The sequence below is a fragment of the Sesamum indicum genome, linkage group LG3, assembly GCF_000512975.1.
Source record: "Sesamum indicum cultivar Zhongzhi No. 13 linkage group LG3, S_indicum_v1.0, whole genome shotgun sequence".
NCBI classification, from domain to species: domain Eukaryota; kingdom Viridiplantae; phylum Streptophyta; class Magnoliopsida; order Lamiales; family Pedaliaceae; genus Sesamum; species Sesamum indicum.
Genome location: NC_026147.1, coordinates 10,744,756 through 10,768,617, shown reverse-complemented (window position 1 = coordinate 10,768,617; position 23,862 = coordinate 10,744,756). Strand labels below are relative to the sequence as shown.

At 32.4% G+C, this 23,862-nt stretch overlaps 2 protein-coding genes across 2 annotated transcripts; one reads left to right on the top strand and one right to left on the bottom strand.

Annotated features, from left to right (window-relative positions):
- On the bottom strand, positions 3,777 to 5,233 carry LOC105157997 (mitochondrial import receptor subunit TOM5 homolog). Its single transcript, XM_011074581.2, has 2 exons — positions 5,073 to 5,233; positions 3,777 to 4,106 (listed from the first exon to the last, which is right to left on the bottom strand). The coding sequence occupies exons 1-2, from the start codon at positions 5,157 to 5,159 to the stop codon at positions 4,029 to 4,031; spliced, it is 165 nt and encodes a 54-aa protein (XP_011072883.1). The 5' UTR covers positions 5,160 to 5,233; the 3' UTR covers positions 3,777 to 4,028.
- Positions 18,219 to 20,151, top strand: LOC105157996 (transcription factor TCP17-like). The gene is made up of 2 exons (XM_011074580.2): positions 18,219 to 18,534; positions 19,003 to 20,151. The coding sequence occupies exon 2, from the start codon at positions 19,033 to 19,035 to the stop codon at positions 19,963 to 19,965; it is 933 nt and encodes a 310-aa protein (XP_011072882.1). The 5' UTR covers positions 18,219 to 18,534; positions 19,003 to 19,032; the 3' UTR covers positions 19,966 to 20,151.

Here is a 23,862-nt window from a genome sequence, read left to right as displayed (position 1 = left end):
GGGGTCGTGACGCACTCTTCAATCCACCGAATGAATGGTGCCGAAAAATCAAAAAGCTGAAGAACTGCTATTAAAAAATCCCATTCAACAGTGTCATAAGCTTTTTTAATATCCACCTTGAGGGCGCATCGAGGTGGAAGACGCTTCTGGTTGTAGCCTGTAAACAATTCCAATGCTAACAGTACATTGTCGTCTATATTACGGCCAAGAACAAAAGCGGCTTGACAAGGGCTAATTAATTTATCCAGGACAATACTCAATTTCTATACAAGAATCCTAGCAATAATTTTATAAAGCACATTGCAACACCAGATAGGTCGAAAGTTAGCAACCAGCATAGGAGAATATAGCTTAGGAATAAGTGCAAGAATCGTGGCATTGACTTGCTTGAGGAGTTTTCTCGTAGTAAAGAAGTCCAATATTGCCTTCTTGACTTTTGTGCCCATAATTGGCCACGCTGCTTTATAGAAACAAAAGAAAATTCATCGGTCCCGACGCTTTATCTTCAATAATATCAAAAACGGCCTGCTTAACAACGACAGCGGTGACAGGCTGAAGGAGCTGTAGATTCTCCTCCTCTGTAAGCACATGTCTCGCCCATGGTCTCAATTCCGGATGTCAATCACCTACTTTCAGCAATCTCCTACTAACAGATTCTGATAAAAGGAGACGAACTCATTAATAACCGCCTCAGGCTCTGAGTAGGTGGTCCCATGCTCGTCATTAATCTGTAGGATCCTCCGTGTTGTATGTCTCTGAGCAATCTTACGAAAGAACACTCAAGAGCATTGACCACCCCCTTTCATCCATTGTATCTTAGCTCACTGCTGTAACATTATTTGTTCAAGTTTTACCGCCTTTGCATACACCAACAGACAACAATGCTCCAAATGTAGTAGAAGCTCGTTCTGTCTATCAAAGCTAACCAGGGACTGTGCTGTCTCAAGAAATCTTTTGGCAAGTTGTACATTTAACGATAGATCTCCCTTATTTCTCCTTTGTTCCCGAAAGATAGGCTTCAAAGCCTTGAGTTTATGAGTTACCGCAAATATAAGCATGCCTACAACATCATACTGCCAAACATTCTGTATAATGAGAATAAAATCCGATAAGAGTGTATCTCATTGAAATATTTACTTTATTATTTTATATCTTACTTTTTTATTACTTCTGAAATACACATTTACAAGTTATGGGATTAATGCCGTAACTAATAATTCTAAATCAATAACAAATATAAATATCAATTCATTCAAACAAAACATATATTTAATTTGACACCTCTAGCAATAAGCAACAGAGCTATCTTTTTCAACAAATAAAACACATACATTAAACACCATCTCATCAATTGATAAAAAATATTCTTATTTTCACAAGAAAAATTTATATAAATTTAAAAAATACATTCCACATTGAAAACTGAAAATTGAAAGTGAAAACAAACATGGCCGTAGGCCCCTTTGGTTTGGATAATGGGATTATTAATAGATTGACTAGTGTTATATCTTATATAGTATAAAATAACTGTCAGTATTATATGGGCCAAGGACCCAAATTATTTTGGTAGGCCTCCACGAAACTCTCGGCCCACTTGGAAGGCCCTCACCTGACCGGGTATTCAACCCATTAACCCGATCCAGGTATCCTTATGTTTATACCTAGTTAACCTAAACCTAAATCAGTTTTACCCTCTCTTTTCACTTGTGCGCCGCTGCCTGTGTTTTCTGTCCCCGCCTCTAAACTACCTTCCATGGCAGAGAAATATTTCCTTCTCCACCACCGTTAATGGTGGTGGCTTTCCTTAGCCAAACCAATGGCTAAAGGAAAGCCACTCCAAACCCATCTCTCCAACGTCTCTTTTTCTTCATATAAATAGGAGCTGTTTTGCTCCTGCCAAAAACACCTTGAAATCGAGAAATCATATTTGAGATATCTCTACCTATTCCTTGAGAAGTTCTGAGTGAACGGAAGCTAACTGTGTGACGGGTTTCTGGATTCGATCTTTGTGATCTTGTTTCTCTAAGTGAGGTGCAACCGTGGGTCGAAGTTTTTGTGGGTGCGGTGCCAAGTGACCGTGACCCTTCTAACTGAATCTGGCTTGTTCCTGAGCCACTCTCAAAACTACGATTTTATTCTTTTTTCTTTTTAATTTTTGTTATTCTTTCATTACTGTAATACTAGTTTGTATTCTTAAGGAGTTACGTACTCCAAATCAAGTGTAATAATTTCGTTAGGCATTTTGTTGATAAATGATACCACTCGGGGTTCTGTACCCTACGACAACCATTTTTATTATGCTCATGCCCGTCTTTCTTTTCTTTTTTTTTTTTTTTTTGAATTTCATGACAAATTAAACAGAAGGTAAATAGAGTTTAACAATACAAATGCTAGTTAACTTCCTCTACATGAGGAAGCACGTCATTGCCAAACCAAAAACAGAATTAAAAATAGAGAAAAAAATCAATAGGAATCAATCATATCCAGTTTGAGTGATTTGCCCATTGAGAGCATGAGCAGTGGCGTTTGCTTGTCTGCTAATGTAGAAAATCTTTCAATGAGTATTCACTGAACAACTTAATTTTTTCAATGCATACTCTCGCCGCCCAATTCGACTTTTCATTTGAACGCCGAAAAGGAATCTTGTCTCAAAATGATTTCCTCAATTTTTTCTGTGTCTGTGAATGTTGCTGCTTGCCAAATTGCTTGCGCTTCTACTTGCAAGACGACGTTAGTCCACCCTGAGAATGATGCCTCATTCAAGATTTCTCCTTTATGACAATTTTACCATGAAAGAATCCAGCATCAGAGTTGATTTTTGTCGAGCAAGGTGGTGGTTTTTTCCATGCTCATGCCCGTCTACATGTAAATATTCTATACAAGAGTACATACCAACTGAAAACATGTTTATACTATCTTTTTTCGATCATCACACAAAAGGCAAAAATCAGAAGTTTTTGTACTTCACAATTTCTTAAACTCAATTCTTATCTAAATTCTATTTAGAAACAAATAAAAGAATTGTATTTTTAACTTTTTTAAACATTCAACAAATTGGCATATCTGCTCGCAAGGAAAGATTGCATGTTAAACATTTCTTCTATAATAGAAATCAGAAAAATAGGAGAACCAAAGTGGAATTGGCAACACCCCTGAAAGCATATAATACATACATTTTACTCTGACTATAAATCAGCATCAAACCAGTAACATAGTTAATGATCCAGAACACATAGTAATCTAGTATTACTACGCAGAAAAAGGTTTGAATATCAAACACAAATCCATTTCCTCCACTTCTTGGTTACTGTTTCATTTGACAATAGTTCATGGAGGGAAGGGGGGTGGGGGGGTGGGGAATGAAAAGAACAGGAAGTATAGGGCTATCTATTAACTTAGTAATCAATGTCATTGCTTCCCCCAACTAAAGACACGAAATTGCTTAAATTTCAATTTGCAGGAATTGTGGGATCAGCATATATTGAAGAAAGATATTCAAGAAATTGAAGGAATTAAAAAGTCCAATCACAGTAGGAGACTGGATGCATTTCATTTGATAAACAGATAGGTAGATAGAATCTCAATGGTGTCACTCTTGTCATGTTGATTGCAATAGGAAGTTCCTGTTTTACTCATAAACTCGTGCACAATACTGGAGAAAAAGTAGAATTATCTCATTCACCTTCAGCCTCAGCCTCGCTATAATGATGGAAAACAGGCATAAATCAAGTGAAAATGTGGCCAAACCAGGAGTTAATTTAGCAAAACAAACTCCATTTCAAAAGAAATGAATAACTCTCATTTCACCTTAAGCAAAAGAAGGCTTGTATCTCATCAGATAAAATTCCACATCTCAACATCACCATTCAAATTTTACACAAGGATGACTCATCCATTAATTTCCAGTCTACAAGAATATTCATTCGAAGAGCAACTAATATAGAGGCCGAAAAGCAAAGGAAAAGAGAGGACGAAATCTACCGATTCATCCTAAATCAACTAGAAGCTAAACCTGAGGATAGGATTTTTCATATGGCCATCATATCACCATACTGGCGCATTAACACAATGGAGCCGGCAAACAGCCCTACTGCACGTAGTAATTTCTGCAGCAAAAGAGAAGAGAAAAAGTTACAAATGAAACAGTTAAAAAAAGCACAAACTAAAGCAATTCTGAGAACCACAAGCAAGAATGAGCTATTTCTATGAAACTGCAACATCCTTCTATATAGTAATTATGTATTAAGTTTAGACAACTTCATGTAAAAAAAGAGGAAGACTTGCAGCACATTCCTAAAGTGCAAAAAGAAAACAAAATGGAAAATGAACTCTAAATGGAATTAAAATATAAGAGAAGGTAACGGCATATCAAGATTAAAATCAGTCATCTCAATACATTTTGGTACCCACATTCTTTCCAACATCATATAAATGAGGAACAAAATGAGTGACTCCAAATGATACACGAATAAAATGGTTTGTCTATCCTCCTGCAGCAAAAAATTATTTACACTTACTTCCCATATCCTCTATTGAAGACCTAATCCCTGTATTTTTTTCCAATCAAAATTTTTTACACAAAATATTATGATCACAGAGAAACACACCCTATCAGGCATATGGAAAAAGTTCCACATCATTAATTTCTTAAATTTGTGCACGTCAAGAAAAGTGATTAGACGCGTCTGTCTAAGCAGAAAACACTATATCCAAGCTGATGGATAAACAACACATCAATTGATATCTTAAAGATCAGAAAATTTCGAAAAGCAGATTGAGTCCTAATTTCCCACAAATCACATAAACTAGGACGCTAACAATTACGGGGCAGCCGAAATTTCCTAAAACATACATATTACGGCATCCAAGTTGAAAATCGGTTCCAACCATAAATAAGCTTCCCAAAATATGCATTCAACAGCGTTCATAATACCCAATCATAAACCCACTTGGTGAGGAAACTTAAACAAAAATCCACAGTAGCTCCAACAAATTCATACGGAAAAAATAGAAGAGGCAGAAGAATCGAAAACAGAAGAAAAATCATTTCAACAAAAACAATCGATAATTACCATGTTGAGATCCCATTTATCAGGGTCGTGGAACTGAGAGTGCCAAAAGGCTTTGATCTTGTCCACTGAAATCACTTTATCCGCCATGACACCTTTTCTTCTTCGGAGGAAATGAGTAGGGTGGGGGGTTTAGGGTTTTGTATTTGAGTTTGGGCTTCGACGATGAGGAGGAATACGTTTGTTTCCCTAAAGTAACCCTCGACTGGCGCACGCAGTCCGCGAATAGAGAGGGTTATTTTGGGAATAGGAAAAACTACTCACGGTTCCCTAATCCCTTTTCTATTCTCTGGTCTGATGTAGATGGGGCATTGGGCTGAACAGGCAGCCCAATCCCAGTTAAACGGGCCTTTACTTTACAAGACAGGGGCCTGGGTTTACTAGGTCAGCCCGAGGTTATTTACTTACTTGTCCCTTTCTTTCTTTCTTTTTTTTTTTTTTTTTTATCTTATTGATTTTAAAAATATTTTTACTATGATATTTTCAATTGTCTAACTAAATATTCAAAATATAAAATGGTTTTAATCAAAGTTTCACAAATGCACTTTTAATGGAGTATTTGTCTTATATTTAGGCAAAATTATACTTTTGATCCCATTAGATAGGCCAATTCCCACTTTTGATCCCGAGCTTTATGAGCTCGATATTTATAGTTCTGAATTTTTAATTTTTTTGGGCCCTTTTTTATCCTACTTTGTTAAGTTTTAATGAAAACTAGCATGTGATTAGACACACGCCGTTAGTCAACGGTTATGGAGCCAAAGAAACATCATTCAACTGTTAGTTGCTACTTTGTGGAGGGAAAGACGGTGCCAAACCCGCTTTTCCCCCACTCTAGCCTATTTGTATGGAAAAACGCCATCCTGAAAAGCTAAAATTGCACAACCTTTACATCATTTTTCGCCACTTTAGCTTGAAGATCAACAAGTCAAAAGATGTCACAAACATCTCAAAATGTCATGAATATTAAATGCTATTGTCATAAAGTTGCTTATCTGAAAACCTTGTGGACAAGTGACAATTCAGTCAAGAGGTTTTATACTTGTTCTCGGAAGAGAGGTAGAGGTGGATTTAGGCTTTCTTATAGTCAGATGCACTGATGTGTGCAAGAGCTACCGCAAAATCTAATAAATCAATAAAAAGAATTTCGTTGAATCTGCAAAAACAAAAATAAAAAGAACTTGTTATTTACAATCCGATTATATGTTTATTTTTTAATATTATCGTCGTCAAATCGAGAGAGCTAATTGGGAGATGTTCCTTTGACTTAGTTTAAATTGTACAAATGTTACTCGTTAAGAACAACATGGAAATAAAACAAAAATTTTAAAAATGAAGAAGCATACCGCCAATTGCTACGCTCCCCTTCTTGCCCCTGTCTTTGATTTTTCATGTGTTGGAAATCGATGGAGAGTTTATTTGGGAGATTTTGGTTGGGTTCTGGGCAGAGGGAGAAGGAGACATGAGACTTAGAGAGAGAGACAGAGATGTGAAATGTGTGAGAGAGTAAAAAGGGAAAAAGAGAGTAGACGTGTTAGTATGGATGTGCAGTTGGTATGTTTAGTTGAAAGGGTATTTTTGGTAATTGAACTGCCAAAGTAGTATGAAATGTCATTTATACCCTCGACTCGGTTTTGATACCATAACTTTGCCAGATGTCATTTTTAGTCCATAAAACACAAAATCTTGCTTTTTTAGTCTCAAAAAGTCATGTGCATTGCACATGGCTGTTAACTGCCATTACGTTCCACTAATTGTTCCTTTGGAAGGAAAAAATACACGTGAGGTAGTGAAAATGGAGGGAAAATAGGCTGACAATCAAATTTCTTTTCCCATTTATTCTCTTTCTCTATTTCTCTCTGATAGAGACCAAAATAGAACAAAAAATTAATTGCAGTTGAGTTAAAAGTCCCAGCTTCATTGATATTTAGAATTCTAATTCATACAAATTTTGTGGCAAACAAGTCATCAAACATTTATCTTCCTTGCTTCACAAAAAGACAACATATTCATGACAAAGAATCACATCCTACACAAAAACAAGTGCCCTACTTTGTCTACTTTTTTCTCTTTTCCTTATCCTTAGGTTGTCCGATTACGTCGCAGTGCTCAAGTTTATCTTTCTTGCTTAAAAAAAAGACAACATATTCATGACAAAAAATCACATCCTACACAAAAACTAGTGTCTGCTTTGTCTACTTTTTTTCTCTTCCCCTTATCCTTGGGTTGAACAGATTGCATTGAGTGCTTAAGTTTGAAAACCTAACATATTTTTTACCATCCTTTGTAATGATTGTTCCACTTGAATAAGGCACAACAAGATCTATGAATGCTAGAGACTTAAATACAAAAAAAAATTGCATATGGTCCAAAACCACTTGAAAAATGTGTACCTATTATGGGGTTAGATACAAAACCTGGAGGATGGCTAAGCATAGGTGGTGGTGTCCTAATACTTATTCTTGGATGCATAGGTGGTGGTGCATGTGTAGGAATACTAGTGGTTTAGGATTGACATTATGAAAATGCATGGTTGGAGCCACAAGTTCCTTTAAAAAAATATTGCAATCACATTTGCCAACCCTGACACATATTCAAAGGAGCTAGCGCCGTAATAATAAGAACTAGGACCGCCATCAGTAGGGCAGGACCGTGTACCATTATCAGATACACCATTGTGGTAAGAAGAAAAATAACCCGCTCTACATAAAGACCATCCTCTGTTTCCAATTCTTTTGTTGTTCATCACCCTAGTGTGAATAATTACCCTCCTCCTCAACAGTTGGGGTTTGCTCCTCTTGCATTAGAAGGGCAATCATAACATCAAAGTATTCATGCACCCTTTCCTCGCCATGTGAAGTCCATTATAATATTTTGGCATAAATCTTTGCATACATAAATGATAAATGATATCGCTGGGTATTTTGAACTTTTTGTTTTTGCACTTTCGGTAAGAGAACCTAATTTTGTCTCCATCCATATGTCCATCGATACTTGACCCATTTTATAAAAGTCTTAACCCCATCCTCAAACTCCGGTGTAAGACCTGCCCTCTCCGGGAGGTTCTTATCATATATCCATCGCCTCAATCGTCGTAACATGATAATATATCACCATATATTCACGCACACACACATATATAATTATACAATCCGACATATAAATTTATAATATTACATTGCACTAATTAAGAATACATAACATATAAGATTAAAAAATCATAAAACTAAAATAATTAAACTACAATTTAATTAACGAAAATAGTTAAATTAGTCATTGTTACCTGGCAACCAACTCAAGAGATTAGTAGTCGTCGGTCCAAAATTTAAGCAATTGTACCTAATCAAGTATATATGCACGAAAAATTAGAGAGATATTGTGCGTGGTTAATAATCAATTCTAGAACAAATGAAATGAGACGAAAACAACTTGCAATACACATATATGTAAGTAATTTTGTACTGACTTTTGTAACGGATTTTGAAGCGAAAAATATAGCCCTTATAATTTCATCATTTTGAACGGCATTTGTTATACAAGCAGGTAAAAATAGCCATCTTATAAGTTATAGGACTAAAATTATAATTTAATTGGATCATGTGCAAGTCACATGCAATATTCCGATCAAATTGGCTGAAAATGGATGAAAATTGCCAAATTTTTATTAATTTGTACAGGACCAAAATTGCCACCACCTATAAATTACAGGACTAAAATTATTTTTTTTTTCTAATAAGAAATGTTGGCCGTCCCTAATTTAAAAAACAATTACAGAAATCATGACAAATTGTAACGGCCTTCACTTGTAACGGCTATTGTGATATATTTACTTTGTAATGGCCCCTTCAGCGGCTGTTGCCGTTACAATTTAGTGAAATTTTTATTATCTCCGACATGACGTTATCACAAATTATCTCTTACAAGTTTGTAACAAAGCCATGCATATAAAAATAAGGCAAAATTGCAAAATTGGTCCCGTAAGTATGGGGGGGTGGCAGAATTGGGACCGTAAGTACATGACTGGCAATTTTAGTCCTGTAAGTATTGATTTTTTAGCAATTTTGGTCCTTCCGACCAGAATTGCCCAAAAACGCGGCGGAGAGATTTGGGGCTTAGGGTTCCGACGTCCACGTGCGCAACTTAAACACGTAGGAGCTTGCGTGGCAAATGACATGGCTTTAGGCGGGAAAAAGAGCTCCTATTCCCGCTTTTTTCACCGTATGTAAGAGCTCTCTCTCTCTCTCTCTCTCATTTTTGCTGCTGCAAATGAAGTTGCAGGTGAAAAAAAACAGCAAAAATGTCTTCTTTATCATTCTTGCATACATACCTGAAGGATGTCGATGATGCTGTTGACCCACATCTAGAGCGGATAAAGAATGAGGCCATTGGAGATGACAGCGATGATGAGGTGATGCTCCTATTTTGCTCAGCGATGAGAAAAACAGCAGTTGATTTGGTTGGAGGTTCTTGAGAGATTGTCCACTGCAGATAAGGAGCGATTGGGCTTTCTGTTCAGCACTTAGTGGAGAGCTATCAACATGTTTTGTTTCGGTGCCCCTTCTCTAGGCACTACTTGAGATTCGCTTCACTTGGCCCCATTAGTCACCAGTGGGGATTCTAGAAGATGGCATGGAAAACACCTGCTCAGTGCCTGCTATATAACACAAAAGACTGAAGGCTTAGTGCCAAATTATCCCCTAAACTCCTAAGTCGTACCTGATCAACAATGCTGCTAACCAAACAATCCGGTGAACTCCTAATGCCTTGGAATCTACACTTGTTTCCTCAATCCAAATATGGTACATCATGAAGACAGGGATGAAAGCACCAGGATTGAAGAAGAAAGCTGAAGGAAGAAGGTGATGAACAGAGCCTGGAAGTCTAGTCTCTATCGAAGAAAGTTGCTATTTCACAGAGGAAAGTTGTCGTTTTACAACTTGCACTAACACTTTTATTAGTAAGGAGCAATCGTGTTTCTCCTAACACAATTCTTGTAGAAGTGAGATTTTATTAGTTGATTAGCAGCTAGTCATTGGGTTTGTTAGTAACTACCTTCAAATATGATCACTGTACTTCTTCCCCATTTTTATCTGAGAGATACTGAAATGGAACTCGATTTCTTGATTTTATTTTCTTGCTTCTCGACACACCAAAGATATTTTTGCTGTTTTTCTTCACCTGCAACTTCATTTGCAGCAGCAAAAATGAGAGAGAGAGAGAGAGAGCTCTTACATACGGTGAAAAAAGCGGAAAGATGAGCTCTTTTTCCCACCTAATGCCACGTCATTGGCCACGCAAGCTCCTACGTGTTTAAGTTGCGCATGTGGACATCGGAACCCTAAGCCCCAAATCTCTCCGCCGCGTTTTTGGGCAATTTTGGTCGGAAGGACCAAAATTGCCAAAATATCAATACTTACAGGACTAAAATTGCCAGTCCTGTACTTACGGTCTCAATTCTGCCACCCCCCATACTTACGGGACCAATTTTGCAATTTTGCCTAAAAATAATTGTTACAAAGCCCACTTGTATTTTTTGTAGTGTCGTATATATTTGAACGAGTTTGTTAAGATTCTAAATATAAGTGAAAAACTCCTTACTTTTTCTAAAGAAATTTAACAATTATAAGCTCATAACATCATATTTTTGAATGCTATAAGTTTCTATTCTAAAATTTTATCAACTATTTTATAAGTTTTCAAATATTTTAGAAAGTATTAAAAATATTTATAAGGTTAATCAAACACCTTCTAAAACTTAATGCATTCAATGTGGTCTGTGCATATGGTATTTCACTAATTATCCATTCCAAATTTAACAGTTGTGGATGCATTGAGTGCACTGTTGTCACTGTTTGCCCATCCCAGTTCTTTCGCTCTTCAAAAAAATATGATTTTTTTATTATATTTAATTATTGAGAAAAATAACATTTACTCTTTATTATAAGAGAGATGAGCAAAAAATTTTATGTGAAAAAAATTAAGAAATTACCTGACAATATTTTACAAAATAAAGCAAATTAGGTGGCTAATTTGGGTATTTTTAACTATTTTAATATAAATACATATATATATACACACACATTTAATATATATAAAAAAGACATGATTTGGCAGTAATTTGACAATGAAAATAATTTTTATTTTTCAAAATACAATATTAAACATGCAATACTTATTTTAAATTATTTTCAAAAATAAATTCAAAAATACATACTATCTCTAATATATACTTATTTATATTTATTTTTTTCTCTTTATTTTCATAAAATACAATAAAACACTCCAAAAATAAATTCAAATACTGTGATTGATTTTTCATAATTTTTGAAATGGTATTCGTTTATAGAGTTGGAAGCCACTATATATATGTATACGACGTAGAAAATGGTTAAAGAGTGGGAGTGGGGAGGGCATGCAGCAGCAGCAGCTACTTTCTTGGGATTGCCGAATCTGCAAAACCCCCATCAGTCAAAAAGACTGACATTTGTACGGCCATAAATATGTATGCTTACCAGTTGAGGATAATCATATTCATCTGTCCTAAAATTTAATATAATTATACATTAATTTTAATATTTAGCAAAATATATCTAATATTTTTGAAATTTGCTTTCGTCTAACAAATAAGTCTTTTCATTAGTTAAAATTTACAAAATTTACTGATATTAACAGAAAAATTGAATGAAAATTGATATTTACCCCCAATTGACTTATTACTAATTAATTGTAGCTCAGACTATTCTTTTGGAACTAAACTACCCTTATAACGATCAAGATATACCTCCTTACGTGTATTAATGCGTAAAGAGCATGGGGTTGATTTGAGCAGCGTGAAGAGCATGCGTGAAGAGCAGGGGATTTACATATAATTATACGAAACCTTAGGGGAGGAGAGTCTAATTATCCCTTGTTAAAATCGATTTGAAATTAGCTAATTTGAAATTTAAATTTTTTTGAATAAATAATTCAAATTTTGAATTATATTTTGTTGAATATTGATGGATTTCAATTTCTTTTCAGATTGAGTTATTTGAAATATTTTTTTCAAATTTTTTTCTTAAATTCAAATTCATCAACCCAAATTAATCATTAATAAATTTTATAATTTTAGTAGTGAGTATTATTTTGTAAAAAGTTGTTCTCAGCAAGGATTAGTGGCTAAAGATTGTGCATGAAGTCGATTGGTGCACGTATATAGAGACCAAAATCTAGCGACAATAAATAATTATTGTCACTATATTGTATTGTTATTAAGTTATTATTATTAATGTGTCGTTAATTATCAATTTATGTATATAGTAATAACTTTGTGCATAATTTTTGTCAGTAGTAATTATATAATAGGAAATCAAAACTTTCGTGGTGGGTGTCGAGATTATAAAAAATAATTCCTACAACACTTGCGAAAGTGGGAGTAGGGTCGATTCCACAGAGACTGATTTTTAACTTGATTTCTTAAAAAAAAATAGAAAATAATTGGGGGGGTGTTTGATGATAAAAAGAAATAATTGAAAACTAAATAAAAAGCAGTCAAAATTTACCTGGTGAGAATATGGGAGGAAGCTTTTCCGGTTAAGGTCGGGATCATACTTGATTCTTATGAGTTGATCATTGATGCAAAAATAACACTTGTATAAACAAATAAATCAGTTATAGTTGTTGGTACGACCTAACAACATCATCTTTCCTTACCTTTTCGCCAGCCAAGGTACGATCTTTGCCTAGATCCCTAATTAACAGACAACTCTGAGAACGTCCACAAGATTTAATCTATTAACAGCATTAAGAATTAGAAAGACCTGATTTTAATCAACAAATTCCTACGAGGATAATTCGTTTAAACTAGATTATGCATTCCCCATAACATAACTAATTACTATAACATAATTAATCATGTTATGTTGCTACTAAGCATTGAACTAAATAAATAATTACACGGATTTGTAAAGTCCAATTAGCTAAGCAAACCTTCTTGATAATGAACAATTGACCATATCATTCAAAAATCAGATGTTTGTAATAAAAGTACAGAGAATAGCATGAATATTCATTTAACAAGTGTAAAAAGAGCAGATTGGACCTTACAACATGTTACGATCAAACAATCACCATACCTTAACCAGAAAATAAAGAATTTAGCCGGACATGTTAATGGAAGAACACACTAAGAAGTGAAATTCCATTAACACTGGCAATAAATTAAAATTGAAGGAGAGAGTATGAAAGTGAAATAAGCTAATAAAATAAAATATTCTATTGAATTCCAGGATCGCCTTAAATGAAGAGACCCCCTATTTATAATAAAATCTCCTATGAATCTAGACGTGGGAGGGGGGAGGGGATAAGTACATGATTAGTTCTAAAAAGGTAAATAAGTCACAAATAACATATTTTAAGAAATCATTTCCAAATATAAGCACATCATTTTTTGATTATGTACAAATTGATTTTTGTAATTTAGTTCTGTAATTTTAAAAACTTGGCAGTTTTCATCCTTTTTCGGCCATTTTGGTCCTTCATGAATTTATTACAAGATGAAAATTGCAATTTTCAGTCAAATTGACTGAAAAAGGACAAAAATTATCAAAATTATAAAGTTATAGGACTAAATTGTAAAAATTAATTTGTACAGGACTAAAAATCCCATCCCCTAAGTTACACAAATTAAATTGCAATTTTCCGTTTCAAACCCAAAATAAAGACCAGGAAAGAAAAACATAACACAAATAAATTTTGATTTACAACTGTATCTCTAAGTACCTTGTAGTTTTTACATAAATGAACGTATGTGCCTGGATTTAGGTCCGTCGAAGAGGTGCGAAGGTAAGCGGACTTGTCATTTAATTAAGGACTTGTCATTTAATTGCGGAAAAAAATATTATTTTAGGCCGTTATATATGCCTAATTTTAATTTTAATCCGATAACTATGTTCATTTTTGTTTAGATCCAGTAACTTACGAAATTGCTTACTTTTAGTTCTCTAGCAGATTTTCGAACAATTTTATCCCTATGAGTGCATATGGACTAAAACTGCCTTCAAAAGTTGCATAGGGGTAAAATTGTCCGAAAATCTGCCAGATGACTAAAAGTAAGCAATTTCGTAAGTTACTAGATCTAAACAAAAAATGGACATAATTATCGGACTAAAATTAAAATTAGGCATACTTAACGGACTAAAATAATACTTTCCCTTTAATTGCCCGCCCTAGAAATTAGTTTTCAAAACATGCTATCTCCTGACATACACGACCAAAAATACAATTTAACATATCACAGACAATCTTCTCTACGCTATCACCTCAATATTTACTTATTTATGTTTATATATAATAGGGAGAAATAATATTTTTTGTCTCGTCACTTAAGATCTATACATTTATTATAATTCCACAAGTTTTAAAAATTTCCATTTGGCATTTTTGCGTTAAATATATAACAAAAACGTGCCAGAAGTTCAGAAACGAGAATTCTTAGAACTTGTGGGACCAAAAATGAGAAGTTAGTAACCAATTGGATAAAAAGTATACAGACCGTAAGTTGCGAGACAAAAAATCTTATTTTTCCTGCATAATACAAATGTCTAGGTATTTTGGTATATAGAAAACATGAGTATCAATAAAAATTAATTCATTGATGTATGGATAGGCTAATTGTTGGATAATTAAGAACAAATTAAGAATATATATACAATATATATAGCTAGCAATGAAAAAGAGTACATCTTCAGATTTTCAAGTAAAGGCTATTAATTCTCTGTTGAATGTGCTGTTGACACACTGAACAAATTAAAGCTCACTCGCATGCATCTCCATCTGCATATATAGGGAAAAAAATCGAAAAAACCCTAACCTAATTTGATTAATTTTTGGGATAAATTATTGCAATCACCTCACCGGAGATTTGACATAATTATCAAAACCTCTTCGTTATTTAAAAAATTATTAATACTCCCTGATTTTAACGGTTGTCTAACAATTATCCCAATTCATTAGTCTCGTTAGGTTTTCATCTATTTTTTGTGAGGATCTGACTAAAATGCCCTCGTCGACCAAGAATTATAATTATATTATTTTTAAAATTTTCTTATGGACTACGTGGATAATTTTTTTATAATTTTTTAAATTTCCTCATCCACCCCGTCTGAGTCTTTTATAATTTTTTATTTTTTGTATAAAAAATACAGTAAGGGCAAAGTTGATAATTTTATATGGCATTCAAGAATTATATAATTTCATCAAACATTAGGGGGTATTTATAATTTTTCAAACAACGAGAAGATATTCATAAAATTATGCCGAATTTCAAAGAAAGTCATTCTAATTTATCCTAATTTTTAATATCATATATATATATATATATTACTAGCTAGTAGCTAAATATTGAAATCTTTAAATAAATTGTAATTTTTGGCCAGTATTTTAGGAGTGGCAGTGTGCGGACACCCAATTATGGATGTAACAATTTAAAAATATTATATATTTAATTTTACACAATTCAAGAACTTCAACCACCATATGAGTAAATTTGACAGATTTTAATGTTTTCAAATTGGGAGTGCGTTGACTAAGCAAAATAAAAAAAAATAATAATTCCTACCAGCTAGGGCGATGACGTTGGAAAAAAATTGCAATATTAGTATACTCATCAAATATTTTATTTATCCTATATATATATATATAGATATATATGTTAAGAATACCGAACGTATATAATAATTATAAGTTGCTCGTTACTTCCCGCTGTATGTTTGGGAGGGTGGCGACCGTTAGGGATGGACGTTCAAATTGGATATTTTGAGTTTTAACCCAACTCGATGATCGGGTTTAAGATCGTTCTTTTAAATATTTTTTTTTAAAGAAATTAGGGTATTGGATGACCCAATATCCAATTTTTAAAAGTTGGATCGAATTTCGGATAGTAGTCCTCTATTTGAACTATTTGGTTGGATACTCAATATTTTAAAAAAAATAATTTGTTTTATTTTCATTTCTCCTCCTCTATTCAAATTTTATTCTTCTTCATTTACAATAAAGATCCATCTTCTATTTTTTTTTTTATATTTTTCTCTTATTAATACAATTTATATTTCTATAAAACCACAAAATGTAGGCGAAATAAATTTATCAAATTCAAATGTTAATGTTCAAATTTTTTATTTTCTTATATTTTTAGTTTTATTTTATTTGTCTTCCCATTTCATTGTTTAGTTAAAAGTTTTAGTTTTTACTTTTTTTATTATACTAAATGATTAAAATAGTATATTAAAATATTCACAATTAACAAATTTAAAGTTAAATTTTTTATGAATAAAAAATAGAAAAACAAAAAATAATTCTTGAAACAAAAATAGAAACAACCTCTATTTTTGTGTTAAGACGCTGTCCAGTTATAAATAGAGGCACAAAAGTTTGGATACTTGTAAATTTGGGATGGGGATCGGTAGCTAAAATATATCGCTGCCCGAAACTATGAACCCACAATTTGATTTCGACGCCCACCCCTAGCGATTGTGGTCTTAGGTTTTGGCAAATTTAGTCTTGAAATTTATTATTTTTTTGTTATTTAAGTTGTATCCGTAAAAATGGACCTGAATTCCGACAAAGCAATTGAGAATTTTATCCAATTTGATAGAAAATTACACTGTACGTAAAGAATGTCGAAGTTAATTTACATATTTTTTCACCCTATGTAAGTAAAGCTCTCTCTTTCAGTCATTTTTGCTGCTGCAAATGAAGTTGCAGGTGAAGAAAACAGCGAAAATGTCTTCTTTACTTACATAGGGTAAAAAAAGTGGGAAGATGGGCTCTTTTTCCCGCCTAAAGCCACGTCATTGCCACGTAAGCTTATAGGTGTTTAAGTTGTGCATGTGGACGTCGGAACACTAAGCCCCAAATCTCTCCGCCATGTTTTTTTCGATCAAAATTGCCAAAAAATCAATACTTATAGGACTAAAATTGTCAGTCATGTACTTAGGTCCCAATTCGACCACCCCATACTTACGGGATCAATTTTGTAATTTTGCAATTTTGCCTTTATATATATATATATATATATATATATTTAATTTTTGTCCCCAAATTGAGAACCCTATAAATTTTATTTCTCTTCACCCAAATATTATCAACCTAAAATTACTCAAAATCTTCTATTAAATTAAATAGAATACATATTGAAGAGGAAGAAAAGTTACCTCTTGGTAATGCAAGCAAATTATGAACAAGATATTTTCTAAATACTCTCACAAAAATCAGAAATTAATTAAAAAAGTGGAAATGGGCTAATAAAATAATCTCTTTAATTAATTTACGTCCTACACACATTTTCACCAAAAAAAAGAAAAAGGAAGTGGGGAAGATGAAGGGCTGATATATATACAACTTGCTTGATGCAATCTCACTGCCAATTCTTGTGGTGTGGTCCTCTGAGTAGTAAGGCAAAAAGCTTGTAAGCTACATTGGTCCCTCCTCTATTACCTACACTTCTGCACTTCAATAACAATAATCTCATCCACCTAATCTACCATCTACAACTTTCACACTGCAACATTTCATCAAAATTCAAAATTTTCTTGCAAACAATTCTCAGTTTGCATGTTTCAATTCTTCATTCTTTCATACGTTAACGGCATTGATCATTGTTTGCTTACGTTGTATGTATGTCGCCCCGCCATCTTATTAGTGCCTTTGGCAGTGCCTATAACGGGAGCGCTACCATTCAAGAATTAATGTTTCAGACAATGTCGAAAACCTCAATTCCTCGCATAGTAGAGAAGTCTATATGATCATTACCTAGAGGGCACGCGCCACTCTCTCTCTCTCTCTCTCTCTCTCTCTCCTCACGTACATATGTATATATATGTATATTGAGCTAGGGTTTATTGCATTGGAGTGAAAATTTGGTGATAAAGGAGGATTTACATGTCTTTTGTATTATGTATAGGTTGGTCCCATGCATGGTTGAGAGTATGAAAAGTCTATCCAAGAACCATCAATTTATTACTTATAGTATGGAAATATTTAGTATTCAAATTGAAGCAAAAAAAACACAATAATGTTGTACAAGTCAATGAATATTGCCAACTAGGGTTCAACAAAGCAATTCTAATTAATTTTTGGGTGAAAATTCCTCACCCGAAATTTATGTGTAATCATACGCAGACGCCACATGGTCGCAGATGCGCCATACCTTTAATTTTTCTTCTTTTTCCTTTCCTTGGCAACATGGTAGAGTAATATTCCATCATCCCCTCTCCTCCCAAGATTTGAGGCAATTACTTATAGAGCTGATTTCCTTCAGCAGATGAGATAGTTTCCCACTTCAATTTTCACCAGAAAACAGCAGCCTGTTGATGTTTGCAGCGTCGATGGCTTCTCTAGGCTGGTAAAGACGGCAAGTTCTCGTTGATCAACAGCAAAGAGTGGAGCTTAAGTTCATGTTTTGATCTGTGCTCTCTGAGTTTTAAGAGTAAAATTCTAACCCTTTTCTCCTTATTGCCAAATATGATGATGTTCATCAGGTTTGAGTATGTTGAATCTTATGTTTGTTTTATTTTTGGAATCACATAACCTAAAAAATTTTCCTACTTCCCATTTTGCAAAACCTAATTGTTATGATCTATGAAATTTTGTGACTTTAATGCTAACTGTGATACTGTTTTTATCTCCTAAAAAGGCCATAGATTTGCAGTTTTGCAGCAAAATCTAGACATGGAATTAATCTATTTCCATCTAAACTATAGTAAAAATCTAAAATTTAAGTAAGGATTTCTCCTTCAAGAAAATTGAGGTTGATTAATTTGCTGAAAAAATTCAAGAAAAATGAACAAAAAAAAAAAAAAAAAGGAGAAAAATCGTTGTTTCATCCACGAAACAACTTAGATTTTAATTCACCCTTTTGTTGATATGATTTGAGTAAATGTTTGAGCTCTTGCAGGTCAATAATGAAGCAAGCAACACAAAAATCATGAGAGATTTTCGGTCAAAGAACGAAGGCGAGAACGAGTACAACAAGTTCCCCAAGATTAACACTACATCCACGTCAAGGCCGCAGTGGTCGAGATTTAGGAATCCAAGAATCTTTCGCGTTTCAAGTGCCTCCGGAGGCAAAGACAGGCATAGCAAAGTCTACACTCTGAGGGGACTTAGAGACCGGCGAATTAGGCTATCGGTCCCAACTGCACTTCAGTTATATGACCTCCAAGAAAAGCTTGGACTCAACCAGCCCAGTAAAGTTGTAGACTGGTTGCTCGACGCCACTAAGCACGATATCGACAAGCTTCCGCCTCTACCGGTCATACCTGCTGTAAATTTTGCACAATCCCACCAACCAACAGCACTAACATTTCATCATGATCAATCAGCGGCTAAGGAATTAGTGATGAAGATGAATGTTGAGAGGGGGAAAAACAAGTGGATTGCACAAGAAAATGAAGAGGGTTTTGGGGGATTTATGGCTCAACTTTCAGCACATAACTTCTTCCCATTGAGCAATCACTCCACTCTACCAACCATGCCTTATAACTCCAGTGATTTGAACTGGGATTCTGCTCAAAACTTGTCTTTATCACAATTCGGAGGAGGGTTTTCATTCTCAGCTCAAACACAAGAAAACTCACACAGTGAAAGCAATCTTTCGTCCGTTCTCCCTTCGAGTTCTCAGCTGTTTTTTCCCTCCGTTTTTCCTCCCTTTTCTTCATACATCGGTACGCCATCCGTGGAGAATGATTGCCACTTTAGGCACCTTCATCACCTGCAGAATGTGCAGCAAAACTCACCGATGCCGACCTCAACCCTTCGTTTTATCACTTCCCCCATGAAATCTTTCAGCTTAAATGCTGATGACAAGAGCGTTAGCTCACAGGAAAACGGTACCAGAAAAGACAGAAGAAATTCTTGAAGGGCGATCACTCAACAAGTGATCTATTTCTTGCATTCCATGAAAGATCGATCAAGTTCGAGAAGTCAAACATATATGGTCTAGAGTAAGGATTCTTGAGTGTCCATATACATACAAATTACCATTACATATGCTATATATAGCTTTAATTTTTGAAATACACTGGAATGTATGTGATTAATTATTACACTGTCATGTATACGACTATGTTGTCAGGTTATTACAAACTTTGGATAGAGAAAATAATAGTATTAATTGTGGAATTAATTAGAGATTTGGAAAAGATTAAAAGAAATAGAATTGCAATGTGTACATGTGTTATATATAATTAATTCTTAATCGAATATCAGTCCAACCATATTCTATATACTTTTCTTATAATTGATCAAACCTTATATATTCAGGTTAATTTTTTTTCGTTCCAGAAAAAATATGTTTGAAAATACAGCTTATTGATAAAATGATATATATATTCATAATTCTGTTTCAGAAAAAATTTCGGGTGAAAAAATTGGCAGAAAACCCTAAATCAGACTACATTTCACTAATATTATAAATTATTAGTAAAAATATAATAATAATATCGCATAAAGGATCAAAATTAAATGGAAACAAAGTTAAAGGACTAAAATAATAAATTTTTCCTTTTTCTTTCAGGGTCTTCCTTCTCTTCATTCACACCTGACAATTGAGGTAGAAAATTAAAATATATATAGAATTGTCACTCCTAATCAATATATATGAAAAGTTTAGTTTAAATTACCCAATTGGTTTTCTTCTCTAAATATTGCTACATTTGAATATTTTAAATCATACATGCACTATAACAAAATGTGGGATTTAGAGAAAAATTTGGAATGATTTATGAACCGTCATGTAGACGGCGTTACTAATATTTAGGAATGGTTGGTGACCGACCATTCCAATGTGTTACGGAAATTGTAACACATTGATAATGAATGTTCCTAATGTTGTATTTTAATATAAAAATTTCTTTATTTTCAATTGGAAAGGATTAGATAAATTTTGGAATGGTCTTTGTAATATCAAAGTCTGAATTTTGAAATTGTATTTATTTTTATTGGTAATATATTTAGGAACGACCATTGAAACTGTTTGGTGGTTAATATTTGGAATAGTATTAGGAATGGTCAATGTTTTGATTGGAACAGTTTTTTGTAACTATTTTAGGAACGATCAATCTTATTTAGAAACACGTTTTTAAAACTTGATATTAAGAACAATTTTTCATTTGATTTGTAATATTTTCTTTACAATCAATAAAATTGTTTCTAATTTTAATTTTTATAAATTATTTAATTTATATATTTAATAAAATTTTATTAATTATATTTATGAATTTAATTAATTGAATAAAAATAAATAATTGAATGTAATAAATATTATGAATAAATATGAATAATTAGGAAAAAAATATTATTTTGATATAAATTATTATTATTCGATTACAAAAAGTGAAAAAATAAATAAAATCTAATCTAAACCATCCTCATCAACGCCGTTCATTTCGTGGTCGTCCCATGCGGAGGGTCTGTCGGAGGCTATGCTGGGCAGTAGCGGAAGCAGTCGGTTGTGGTAGTTACACAAATTTCACAATAAATTACCAAAATTGTGCAATAATTGCAGAAATTACATAATTAAACAATAATTACCAAAATTACACAATATGATTTAAATTACACAATATTTTCAGAAATTACACAATTACACAATAATTACAAAATTTATATATTATGATCTAAATTACATAATAATTGCAGAAATTACACAATTATACGATAATTACAGAACAATATTTCCAATAATTGCCTAAATTATACAATTGTACCCTAATTACACAAAAATTACACAATATGCCCTAAATTACACAATAATATGAAAATTTAAATTTCTGAAGAAGATTTCATGAAAATATTTTAGCTTCAGGAAAAAAAGTTTAATTCTGTAATAAAGTTATGCAGAATTCTTTTAAAATGAACGATATTTTCTGAAAATATTTTCAGTAAAAATAATTTAATTTCAGAAAAAAAAAGTAAATTTCAGGCAAAACTTATTTTAATTTTTGAAAACTATTTCTGAAAAATATTGTAATTTCAGGAAAAATATATTTTAATTTCAAAAACTTTTTTAATTTTAGAAAAAAAAATAAATTTTAGGAAAAATATATTTTAATTTCAGAAAAATATTTTTACTTTTAGTATCTTTAGTTTCTAGGAAGCATTGGAAGGCACGGATGGAATTGGCGGCCACGGCCACGACCATGTGTACTAAATTCATTAATTTCTTATATAATTACAGAAATTCCACAATAAATTATAGAAATTACACAATAATTGTAGAAATTACACAATGACACAATTATTACAGAAATTACAAAATAATTGTATAAATTACTCAATGACACAATTATAACAAAAAATATTACACAATATGTTCTATCTAAATTACACAAATATTCAGAAATTACACAATGACAAAATAATTACAAAAATTACAGATTATGATATAAATTACACAATAATTACAGAAATTACACAATTATACAATTATCAATTTCTTAAATTACACAATTATACCCTAATTACATAAAAATTACAGAATACGCACAAAAATATGCAAATCTCAATTTTTGAAAATATTTCTGGAAAGTATTTGAATTTTAGGGAAAAAAATATATTTTAATTTTTTGGAAAAAGTATTTTAATTTAAGAAACTTTTTTAATTTAAGAAAATATTTTTAATTTTATAAAAAATATATTTTAATTATAATAAATATATTTGGATTTTGGAAAAAATATTTAAATGTTAGAAAATATTAAATTTAATTTGAGGAAAAAAAATTCAGAAAAGCTTTTTTGGAAAAAGAAAAAGAAAATATTACACTATCTTTTTTGGAATAAAATAGAAAATTTTTCAAAAATATTTTCAAGAAATAAAAAACAAAAAAATAAAAATTATTTTCCAAAATATTTTCACAAATATTTCAAAAAAAGTTTTTAAAAATTGGGGAAAATATTTTAAAAAAATGTTGAAAATTGTAAGAACAGGGGAATGAGGAAAAAAAATAAAAAGTGAACCAACCTTCGATCGAGAGAGAGGGAGGGAGGGCGAACAATGGGAAGGCGAACGGCGTCGGGACAGCGAGAGAGGGGGAGGAAGGAAAAAAAAAAAATTACTAATTTTGGAACGAGTTTTAGAACGATCATATTTTTAAAAATGCGTTGGAAAGCCTGTTTCTATATTTAAAAAAATCGTTCCTATTATTGTGCCAAAATTCTGTTTCCTTGGTGATACCTTGACCAAATCAAATCATCCTTAAAAGTAAAAGGAAGCTACAAAGAAAGACAAAAATGAAAAGAAGACAAAGAGAAGGAATCATATGTACTTTGGTTGTTAGCCACTGCCAACACCCGACAAAGACTGCTAACTCATCATAAAAAGCAAATACCATGCAATTTCAATTCACTATATATATATAGGGGAAAAATCCAGAGACCCCCCTGTGATAATAAAAATGTTCAAAAATCCTCCTATGAAAATTAAAGTATCAAATACACCTCCTATGATATAAAATAAAGTTCAAAAAACCCCCTCCGTACAAAAATTGGGCCACACGCGCTTTGACTGCGATTTTTTTATAAAAATATATTTTTTTTGACATTTTTGCCCTTCTCTCACATTTAACATATAATATTATATATATGTATTTAAGAATTAAATATTATTTTATATAATAATTATTTAATTAAAATATGATATATTTCTATTAATAATAAAATATTTTTTTATATATAATTACTTAATTATTTATATAATAAAATATTATTTTAATTAAATTAAAAGTAATTTTATATATAATTTTTTTAAAAAAAAAGC

Coding starts and splice junctions, on each gene's coding strand:
- LOC105157997 (XM_011074581.2), bottom strand. CDS start 5,159: ATGGCGGATAAAGTGATTTCAGTGGACAAGATCAAAGCCTTTTGGCAC. Junction 4,107..5,072: donor ATAAATGGGATCTCAACATG/GTAATTATCGAT, acceptor CTTTTGCTGCAG/AAATTACTACGTGCAGTAGG.
- LOC105157996 (XM_011074580.2), top strand. CDS start 19,033: ATGAGAGATTTTCGGTCAAAGAACGAAGGCGAGAACGAGTACAACAAG.